The 12,038-nt window shown below is 37.7% G+C and overlaps 1 protein-coding gene across 1 annotated transcript; it reads right to left on the bottom strand.

The window, feature by feature from the left end:
• Positions 1–169: 169 nt before the first annotated feature.
• On the bottom strand, positions 170–9,625 carry LOC127517767 (taste receptor type 1 member 1). The gene is made up of 5 exons (XM_051903858.1): positions 9,317–9,625; positions 8,411–9,157; positions 7,938–8,150; positions 5,442–5,562; positions 170–1,104 (listed from the first exon to the last, which is right to left on the bottom strand). The coding sequence occupies exons 1-5, from the start codon at positions 9,623–9,625 to the stop codon at positions 170–172; spliced, it is 2,325 nt and encodes a 774-aa protein (XP_051759818.1).
• Between the last annotated feature and the right edge of the window lie 2,413 nt (positions 9,626–12,038).

The raw sequence follows: 12,038 nt of genomic DNA on the forward strand, positions 1-12,038 counted from the left end.
AGATTCAGATAATATGATAAATACTAGCAATATCCGTCAGCATAAAGGACTGTTTTTGTACAGCTAAAATAACTGGACGTGGATGAGACTGGAAGCCTTGCACATTCAAGTTACAAATGGCAGCACTGCTCTCACATTAAAAATAAGGTGGATACACAAAGACTAATGTCTAAGTCCTACTAATGGTTTGGGTGTAATTCTGAATAGATGTCTGAAAGTATGCAGGAGTGTTCTTTTGTGGTTGGAATATTATGACGTAAGATTTTGGTATGAAATAGCTAAAGAGAATGCCATTTATACTAGATATCTGGGCAATTGCATTTAAAAGAGTGATGTATTTACTTTTGAAAGAGAGGTATGCTGTGTAATATACAATCCAGGTCAGATAGTACAAAATTAGACTGAAGGTTATTGATTTGGCCTCATTGTAACTTTTCGGCAGATCTCTTCCCATGTAAGAAAACAAGAGACACAGGAAACCAAGAAACCAACCTATGAACACAACTATGGTTATGGTTAATGCATTCCCCATTTCACAGATGAGCATAATTTGATCTTTAAAAGTCCATGAGTCGGCAATGGGTTTGTCAGGAGAAAAAGTCATCCATACAACACAAGAAATTAAATGAATGACAGACACCAATGCAATGAAGAGCCACTGGCCATTGTGCTTTACCCAAAGGCTGTGCACCTTAGGGAACTGAGCAGCCATTTTAAAAACACAAACAATTTGAAAGGAACGGACAGTCAAACAGGAAATACAGACAGTGAAGAAAAATGCAAATATGGCATTTCTCAGGAGGCAAAGTGCAGATGTGGGTTCTCCAAAGAAAAAGAATGCACTTATACTAGACAAAATCAAACACGTCAACATCAGGAAACACATGCTACCACCAGCTGACCTCACCACTGGTGTGTTGTAATTGTAGGCGAAAATACAAAATATGGCAATGAGTAAAATAATTATACATATGGCAGAAACCAAGACAGCGATGGAGGGGATTTCTGTGAACTGAAGATAGACAACAGAACGTCTCTTACATGTTGTGCTGCCTTCATCAGACCATTCATTCTCTGCACATGGAAAACAGGTATAGGGGTCCCCTGAAAAAATAATATGAAAGTTTATAATAGTAAGCTTTCTGAAAAAGAAGTACAGTACACTAAAAGAATATACTTCACTTTTGTACTATTTTCATAAGGTGGAAATTCTAACCTACAAAAATCCAAATTGTTCACACTTGTAACACAGCTAGTCAATCTATACATGTTTTCTTTCCATTTTTTTCTTTCCATTTAGTCATTTAGCAGACGGTTTTATCCAAAGCGACTTACAAATGAGAAGAACAATAGAAGCAATCAGACCAATAAGAGGGCAACTGTATACAAGTGCTGTAACAAGTCTCAGTTAGTCTAGCACAGCAAATATACCATTTTTTTTTTTTACACAATAATTGTTTCAAAACACAAGCTCATTCTAATATATAATGAGAACATTTGGTTAAATCACCAGAACATAATGATCTTCTTTCAGTGTAGTAGTTTTAGCAATCAGTTCATTCAATAGTAAGCAATGCAAGATACATATTTCAAATCAGCCCTGTTGCTGAATTAAAGACATTACAGTAATACAGGCTACAGTTGTCGCATTCAAAAAATACACACATTACCTAACATGTAACTGACTTAAAGGCACAATATGTAAATTTTCACCACTAGAGGTCGCTTATTCAAAACAAAGATGTAGCTTGATGCCGCGGAATCATGGGAGGGGTTGTCTTCTTGTCTACAGCCAGTGGAAAAGAATCGGGATGGGACTCGGGCAGAAGTCATGTTCATGGATGAGATTATTAATGTTACTGTAGTATGAAGCAGAGCAGGGCCGAGTGCTGTGGGAGCTGAATGAGACCGCTGGAGTGATTGCTAATGAGAGACGAGCGCGACACACGGCTCGAGAGCAGCGGAACTTTTTTATCATAGTAGATACATTTGTGTGTGGAAAGTTGTTTCGCTGTGTTTGCTCGGCGGCTGCTATGAGACACTTAATGCACACTGCAGTAAGCTAGCAAACAAGATCTAAACAATAAGACTTCCTGTGTTGAGCTATATAACATGATTAGTTTTCTGTCAATGAATGTATCCATCCAAATAGTTGAGGAAATCGAGGGTAACGCGGGTCATTGATAGGCGACGCACGGACACAGTCCGTGTCCTGGTTAAAATTGCTTATTTCTCTGGATTTAAACATTCTTGGAAACATTTGGGATAAGTACATAAGTCAACAAAATATAACATTGATATTTTAATCCAAAAAATCTTACACATTGTGCCTTTAAAGTAAAATACATAATGTTTGAGATAGTATGTATCCAGTGTGAGATTAAAAGATTTGAAGAAGATATGATACGGCCATGAGGTTACACTAACCCCACCCCTAAACCTACCCACCACAGAAAAATTTCTGATATTTTAGATTTTCAAAAAAACATAATTTAAGTCACCACAGTATGATTTAAAGTTGTTTTCCTCATGGGAACCAAAAATATCCCCACAAAAAAAAAAAAAAAACCTATCCAGATAAATCGCGCCATCCGGATAAAGTGAATTTGATTGTGGTTGGATGAGAAGTATAAACATATACCATTCTGACACCCTATTGGTTTGTACGCGATCCATCGCACCTGCACATGACACAAATCACGTCACACTCCAGCAAGGAGGACATAGCCAGTGTTGGGGTCGTTACTCAAAAAAGATTATTTCTTAAAAGTTATTATTTCTCCACTACTGGCTTATTTATCAAACGGGTGCTTTCTCTTCGTCCTCCGCAAATTAAGCTACAGTAGGCAGTTCGGTAGAGAGACGTTTGAATTGACGTTTGCGATTGACAATGTTGTGATAAGTAGGCTATACTAACTTTGTAACTCGTTACCCCCAACACTGGACATAGCAGACTTATGCAGCGAAGTACGAAGATGTCCGTGGCAGAGACTCAAGAAGAGAACTCGAGCAAAATGTCCCAACCAAGCACCAGCGAGGAGGTTGGTACAAACAGGTAGCCTAGTGTATCCCAAATTTTTCAACATTAACATTTTAATATAACATTATAGTCATTATATGGCCTTTAGAAAAATGTTTTTTTGAGGAGGTGGTGGGGGTGGGGTAGTGCACAATAGGCCCCTGTGGCGCGGCCTAAGCTTTTGTCCTTAATGACATTTTTTTCCCTTACATTACTTTTACTTTTATACTTTAAGTAGTTTTGAAACCAGTACTTTTACACTTTTACTTGAGTAAAAAGCTTGAGTTGATATTTCAACTTCTACAGAAATCTTTTTTAAACCCTAGTATCTATACTTCTACCTAATGAATGTGAATACTTTTGACACCAGTGGTTTTCATGTGAGATAAATTGCTTATTCTGTAATTATTTCCTTATATTTAGTTATCCGTTTTGGAAATTGCAAGCCACTTTTATAGAATGTATAGATGTACCAAATGATTCATCGATTAAATATTAAGATCAGTTGGATTAAATGATAGACAAATGTATTAAACTAAACAAGAAGAGATGCTAATGAAAAGATAGCATTATAGTAGTAACAGCATTATGAAAGGCAGTTACTGTGAATTAAACATTTATATAGATTAAACACTTATTTTCTGTAGTGAAAAGGATACTTTGATTTTGTGTTTTCTATTAACATCATTTAAAATATGCTGAAACTTTAAAAAAAAAAAGTGCAATTTTGTGTAGCAGTGCAAGTCCAGGTACATACTCCAATCAGGCATAACATTATGACCACACCTAATACAGCCCTGACCTGTCGAGGCATGGACTCCACTAGACCCTGAAGGTGTGCTGTGATATCTGGCACCAAGATGTTAGCAGCAGATCCTTTAAGTCCTGTAAGTTGTGAGGACTTGTTTGTTCAGCACATCCCACAGATGCTCGATTGGATTGAGATCTGAGGAATTTGGAGGCTAAGTCAACTCCTCAAACTTGTTGTTGTGCTCCTCAAACCATTCCTGAACCATTTTTGCTTTGTGGCAGGGTGCATTATCCTCCTGAAAGAGGCCACAGCCACCAGTGAATACCATTTCCATGAAAGGGTGTACATGGTCTGCAACACTGCTTAGGTAGGGGGTACGTGTCAAAGTAACATCCACATGGATGGCAGGATCCAAGGTTTCCCAGCAGAACACTGCCCAAAGCATCACACCGCCTCCGTCGGCTTGCCTTCTTCCCATAGTGCATCCTGGTGCCATGTATTCCCCAAGTAAGCTACGCACACACACCCGGCCATCCACATGATGTAAAAGAAAACGTGATTCATCAGACCAGGCCACCTTCTTCCATTGCTCCGTGGTCCAGTTCTGATGCTCTCGTGCCCACTGTTGGTGCTTTTGGCGGTGGAAAAGGGGTCAGCATGGGCACCCTGACTGGTCTGCGGCTATGCAGCCCCATACGCAGCAAACTGTGATGCACTGTGTATTCTGACACCTTTCTATCAGAACCAGCATTAACTTCTTGAGCAATTTGAGCTACAGTAGCTCGTCTGTTGGATCGGACCACACGGGCCAGCCTTCGCTCTCCACGTGCATCAATGAGCCTTGGCCGCCCATGACCCTGTCACCGGTTCACCACTGTTCCTTCCTTGGACCACTTTTGATAGATACTGACCACTGCAGACCGGGAACACCCCACAAGAGCTGCAGTTTTGGAGATGCTCTGACCCAGTCATCTAGCCATCACAATTTGGCCCTTGTCAAACTTGCTCAAATCCTTACGCTTGCCCATTTTTCCTGCTTCTAACACATCAACTTTGAGGACAAAATTTCACTTGCTGCCTAATATATCCCACCCACTAACAGGTGCCGTGATGAAGAGATAATCAGTGTTATTCACTTCACCTGTCAGTGCTCATAATGTTATGCCTGATCGGTGTATATGCATATGTTCTGGGACCTCCTTTTTGGTTTTTCTTTTGCTAGATGATGCTTCGCTGTCACTGTCTGTCAATCAAAAGAGGACTCTGTCCGCTGCTCTTACTGCTTATAAAAAGGTCATCCTGAAATTGTGGTTGGAACCATCTACCCCAGCTATGTCCATTTGGATGTCCTACTTGCTGGACATTGCCCTTTTGGAGTGCAGCACAGCTAAAGTGCACGGCGTTTATTTATTAATTATTTATTTTAATTTTATTAAGTCTTATCTTTATAGCTTATGATTGTGGGCAGATCTTGGGCTTTGTTGTAAATAGTTATAAACTTAAAATGTCTAATAAATAAAAAATCACAAATAAAGTGCAATTTTAATGTTTTTTCTGAGATTACTTTGAGTTTTGAAAATGTAACACTTGCTTGTGAAAATTACAACAAAAAAAAATAAATTAAAAATTTGAACTGCATGTAATGTTTTTGGATACTTAATTTGTACTTACGAGAATAATTCACATAGCTATTGTATGGGCATTTTTTACACGTAAAACAGCAACTATGAAAACCTTCAGGTTGCCTTGAAAATCCCTCCTTACACTCAGCAGAGCAGTTTGAGAAAGGAACCTTAAAGGAATAGGAAAATGTTTCATTAAATTTAAAGTTTTTCTCAACTGATTTTACACATTTCTCTAAACTGAGGTCAATATTCTCAAACTAAGCCATCTGAAAAATATTCAATTTCCATTCTGAATTACAAAATACAAATCACATAATTTCCTACCCACAAATTTCTCAGATCTTGCTTTCAAACATAGAAAAAAAGATCTTTTGTCAGCTTTATGATAAATGTGCTTTTTCAGTAGTATACATGCATATGCAATCAACAGAACAATCTACACACCGAATTCCGGAAATGTTGGGACGTTTTTTAAATTTGAATAAAATGAAAACTAAAAGACTTTCAAATCACATGAGCCAATATTTTATTCACAATAGAACATAGATAACATAACAAATGTTTAAAGTGAGAAATTTTACAATTTTATGCACAAAATGAGCTCATTTCAAATTTGATGCCTGCTACATATCTCAAAATAGTTGGGGCGGGGGCATATTTACCATGGTGTAGCATCTCCTCTTCTTTTCAAAACAGTGTGAAGATGTCTGGGTTATGAGTTTCAGGAGTTTTGGTGTTGAAATTTGGTCCCATTCTTGCCTGATACAGGTTTCCAGCTGCTGAAGAGTTTGTGGTCGTCTTTGACGTTTTTTTCTTTATAGGTGAAAGATCTAGACTGCAGGCAGGCCAATTCAGCACCCGGACTCTACTACGACGAAGCCATGCTGTTGTAATAGCTGCAGTATGTGGTTTTGCATTGTCCTGCTGAAATACACAAGGCCTTCCCTGAAATGATTTCACGGTGATTTCCAACAAGAATGTCAAATTTTGGCTCGTCTGACCATAGAACACGTTTCCACTTTGAAACAGGACCATGCTTCTGGACCATGTTCACATATGGCTTTCTTTTTGCATGATAGAGCTTTAGTTGGCATCTGCAGATGGCAAGGCGGATTGTGTTTACCGACAGTGGTTTCTGAAAGTATTCTTGGGCCCATTTAGTAATATCATTGACACAATCATGCCGATGAGTGATGCAGTGTCGTCTGAGGGCCCGAAGACCACGGGCATCCAATAAAGGTCTTCGGTCTTGTTCCTTATGCACAGAGATTTCTCCAGTTTCTCTGAATCTTTTGATGATGTTATGCACTGTAGATGATGAGATTTGCAAAGTCTTACAACCTGCGTTCTTGTATTTGGTATGTGTTGTTTGTTTTCTTTTCCCTCTTGTTCTGTCAGTGTTCTAGTAGGTTGTCCAGTGATGGTGTACACTTTCTCTATTGGCGGTTCAGAGGAGGCGTGGTCTTTAACATGGAGCTCATTGTTGGTTTGGCCACGTTTGGGTTGAGAGATCCTGGATCCCTCCTCCGGCCGATTATCAAACTTGTTACTTCCAAGTGAAAGTGTACCGATTGTACAACCTGTTGGTCATGTTCAACTGTTCCTAAAGTTATGTTTCAAGAACGTGGAGCATAGGGGTGTCCTGCCTATTTATTTTGGTAACTTGGTTTGTACTTTGTTTTTCGTTAGGGAGTTAGGGAAGGTAAATGTATTTTATTTTTATATTTACTTAGGTTATTTAATCCCTCCCTCTTTTCCTTTCTAGATTTGTTTTGTTTGTTATTTTGGCCTTTGGACACCCTGAAGAGATGCTCCCTTTCACTTGTTATATTTATTTTTAATAAATTTAATAATTTAATGAATTTAATAAATTCAATCATTTTCCTTAAGTAGTTTTGTGCATTTGTTTGATTATCGACCGGGGTGATTTGAAACTGGGATTCCATTACCACGACGCAGTTTCTTTATTATGCCCAGTTTTTTTTTTTTTATTTAATAAAAGCCTTTGCAGTTTGACGTTGAGGAACAATGTTTTTAAAATATTCCACAATCTTTTTACTCACTCTTTCACAGCTCTGCCCATCTTTACTTCTGAGAGACTCTGCCTCTCTAAGACATCCCTTTTATAGCTAATTGTGTTACAGACCTGATGTCAATTGTCTTAATTAGTTGCTAGATGTTCTCCCAGCTGAATCTTTTCAAAATTTCTTGCTTTTTCAGCCATTTGTTGCCCCCGTGCCAACTTTTTTGAGACCTGTAGCAGGCATCAAATTTGAAATGAGCTAATTTAGTGGATAAAAGTGTAAAAATTCTCTATTTAAACGTTTGTTATGTTATCTATGTTCTATTGTGAATAAAATATTGGCTCATGTGATTTGAAAGTCTTTTAGTTTTCATTTTATTCAAATTTAAACATTTGAACATTTAATTTCCGGAATTCGGGTTGTAATAGTCTTGATGTCAGTATTTCAAAACTGATTGAGAAAAACTGGAATCTATAAAGTTAAATGTTTAGATAAAGGCTTATCAAATTAAGACTTACAGAACCATTGTTATGCCAGGGCAGGAGAGAGTTGTTGATGGTAAAAGTCACTTCTGGATATGTATCATACGTGCCCACCATCTCAAACTGTGGAGGATTCACATCAGTGTGCCAGAGCACAACTGCATAACTGATGGTTGGATCATAATTATCATCATATTTCACCTGACGGCCACTGAGTGGAAAATCCAACTTCTTTATTTCTCCCAGAAGCTGTTGTAAGTTGTGGTGATTTATTTATTTATTTTTTAACAACAACAAAAAAAAAGTAAAATATTACTATAACTTTAGTTAAATGAATATTACCTTTGTTTTATTCATTTATTAAATTATTATATAAAAATAATATAATATGCAATTTCATAAAAATATTAACAATATTATTCATTATTTAATTAATTAAAACATGGTTATTCAATAATGTAATTAAAACAATGATTCAACTTGTCATGGATTCAAATGAATTCACTCACCATGTATGGCTTAACCGCTGTGTTTTTGCGGCATTCATTCATGTCACACTGCATAACCTTATGTAAAGCATGAGCTATGGTATATATGGCAGAATAGATGGCAAAGGATAATGTGGGATTTTCATTTATAATCTCCTCTGCGGTCAACAATGTGCAGTAATCACAAACCTGATTACACATCTTTCTTGTACTCTGGATGTCACCCTCTTCATCATGGTTAACATCAGTTGTTCTCCTGTCTTTATAGACAAATTCATTAAATCCAGGCACTGACAACAATCTCTCCGTAATACCAATGATTGTGCCAATTTTCCCAATTCCTGGCTCTCTGGGAATCTGTTGATTCATCGCCCATGACTGACTTGCAATCCATACTTTGTCTTGGATGTTGTTTGCTATGGCTGCTTTGATAATTTTGCTTGCATATTGTGACAGAGCCAAAACAACAATGACATTGATCTTGAGCATATCAATCTTTTGAAATGTTAGATTGTAGTTTGTGTTTAGGCTTATACTCTCTTGATAAGCCAAACAAATGCTAGTATTACTTATATACTCGTTAAACAGCTTTAGTGCGTCTGAACTGTAATCATCTTGGCTACCAAGAAAGGCAACCCAGTTCCATCCAAACCACCGTATGATGTGAATAATCATCTCTATCAGGTTTTTGTTGCAAGGGATTGTTCTTACAAAAGAGGGATACTTTAGTTTGTTGCTTAACGCAGAGGTAGAAGCTCCATAATTCACCTTTGAAGGAGAAGAAAACACTAAACTATAAACAATTCATTAGCATTATATATATATAGAGAGAGAGAGAGAGAGAGAACTTGGTAGTCCTGAACAAAGGGTAGGGAGTAAGTGTGTAAGCATTTTGTTATGTAAACTGTATAAAAAGAAACAATTTACCAATGGTATAAGGTCCATTGTGATCAGTGGTGCAATAGTAATAGTTCTTGTGCTTCCATATGGCCCTGTTAAAGCAATCACTTTAGGCTGATAGTTGTTGAGTTTTTCTTTAGGTTTTATTGATCCATTCTTTGAGATAAAACTTAAGACTGAAGGGAAATTCTTTGTATTAGAACAATGGTCAAAAATTTCATAGCCCAGAGAAACATTGGGCAGAAGAGTGGTGGAGTTGTTAATCTCCTCAACAGCAAACCTCATTACTTGCATCATCTGATAGCCAGATTTTGAGGAACGGTGCCTTGAAAACATCAGTGAGGAAGTTAATAGCATGTAATTTAATTTTCATTTTATAAATTTGACTTTGAGGAAATGCTGCTTTGATTTACAACATTGCATATTGATAACCCAGCTGATAAAAAAATCCTTGCTTACCTGAAACATTCAGTGGTCTCTGGGGAGAACAGGGGTGTTGCTTGTTCAATTTCATGTAAAGCGAAAAGGCCACCCAATAAGTAATCTCCTTCCAAGCTGAACTCACTTTTTGAGCAAGAAACTTTGAAAAAGAAACAATTAGTAAAGCCCACAAGGAAAATGTAAATGCTACTGAGACACATTGTTTAAGATGGCCTTTTGGTCATAAAACAGGGATGTGCAGTGACTAGTCGTTTGAGTGTCAGGCTTATATTCTACTCTTAATTTTCTTAAAACTCATTTCAATTTGCTTAAACCATATTCAATGATACAAATGCCCATTTCCATATCTAAACTCACAAAGCATATGTCAATCAATTATTAAATAGAGCATTACACCACATTCATAAAATATTTTACAAACTGTAACCTTCTAAACTCTCAGCAGGGGTTTTTTGGATTACAATCACTAAGGTTTAAAAGTTTAGAGGTGGTGAGAAAATATAAAAAATGACTCTGGGATGTGTATACAGCAGCTTTTGTTGAGTTGAGTATTGTGGTATTACACATCACATTTGAGTATAAAATATAGTTAATGCTCTCCATGGAGGCTGAAAACCAGTGCTGAATTCATAGGTTTTGAATGGCCAGCAACACTATTGCTGTTCACATTTACTTTACATTTTTAAATTTGCTTAACCCAGTTCCTGCATACATTTAAATGTTTTTGCATGCCTGTCATTACTGTAGATTTGTCACCCCACAAGTGTCACAGAAATCATATGACAACTGTGTAGCAGTTCTAGACATCCCTCTAGGTTTGTGGAACAGTATTAAACCTGAGGCACAATTGGATTACTAGAACACTTGGCATTTATTACACAATCCTGTATATATAACCTGGCGTGTATACCCCAAATTAAGCTTAGATCAACACCAAAGACACACGCAGCTTGACTGTAATGGATACAATAAAATAAAAGATTTTTTTTCTTCAAATGTCCATGAAATGTCTTTATCTGATTGAATTCCAATCGGCTTTAGGGATTCTGTTGCCACTTGAAGCAGCCGACCATGCTCTTTAGATGGTATCTTGATTTACCCTAGGCAGGCTCACTGTCTTCTTTTCCCAAATCTTTCCACTCTTGAAACAAACAAACAAACAAAAACAACAACACACTCTGACGATTGCAAATGAATGCATTTCGAAATCATGTGATCACATTCATCTAATATAGTTCAATATTCAATATGAATTTTCCATTCAGTATTAAAAAATAATAAAGAAACTTCCTCATTCAAAAAAGTAAGTGATGATAAAAAAGAATGAGTCTAAAAGTTATACATCATTTGCAGTATTTTAACCCATTTAAAATTATATCTGTGATGTGGAAAACCAGCAGAGAAAATGTCTTGGGTTGAGTATGCAACCCAGTAAGGGGAACGAGACGCTGTGTCTTGGTGTTGATGCTATGGAGAATGCTCTCCGAGTGACCGGTGGCTGAGCACGTGTACACACACACCAATCTATTGGCAGACAGCGGTCCATGACGTCACATGCGGAGCACCCTAATTTGAATGTTGGAAAGGAAATATTTGTTTCTTCCAGGACCTCTCCACCTCAGTGTGCGTAGTACAGATAATCGCAAAACTCCTCTGTGATGGACCACTTCAAGGCTAAAAACTCTAGTTTCCCTGAGTGAAGAAGATAGCTTTGTTCAGAGGCTGTCAGAGTGCAGGATCCGTATGCAATGACTCTAAGCTTCCCATCTTGCCTTTGGTACAGAACAGCACTAAGTTTGAGTTGGTTTGAGGTGTCTGTATGGAGTATAAGCAGCTGTGAAAAACCAGGGAATCCAAGGACCGGAGGTTCCGCCAAGCAGTCTGTTTGTTTCTCCAATCTCTGCTGATGTTGTTCTGTCCATAAAATTAGCTTCTCAAGAAGGCACTCCTTTTTGTGCTTCTTGTACATTTGTTATTGGTTCCATTACATCCTTCCTCATTTGTGTCAGCTGCTTCTTTCAGCAAGTCACAGCGATCTTGGAGAAATCTTTGTTGTACTGTCTATAATAACTCAACAGGTCAACTACTGTTCCACTGTACTGGGCCTTTTCTCTTTCAAGGCTCTCAACAGGGTCCATTTTACTCCTTCTGTGGACACAATCCTCCCTAAGTAATGTACCTGTTCTAACTCCCCAATCACCTGCATTTGCAAACCATTACCCTCATCAGGACTCCCTATATCTGCAGTCACTTTCCTCACCTCAGTGTCTGGTCTTGACGTTGATACATACCAGTCCACTTTCCTCAC

The sequence above is a fragment of the Ctenopharyngodon idella genome, chromosome 8, assembly GCF_019924925.1.
Source record: "Ctenopharyngodon idella isolate HZGC_01 chromosome 8, HZGC01, whole genome shotgun sequence".
NCBI lineage: Eukaryota > Metazoa > Chordata > Actinopteri > Cypriniformes > Xenocyprididae > Ctenopharyngodon > Ctenopharyngodon idella.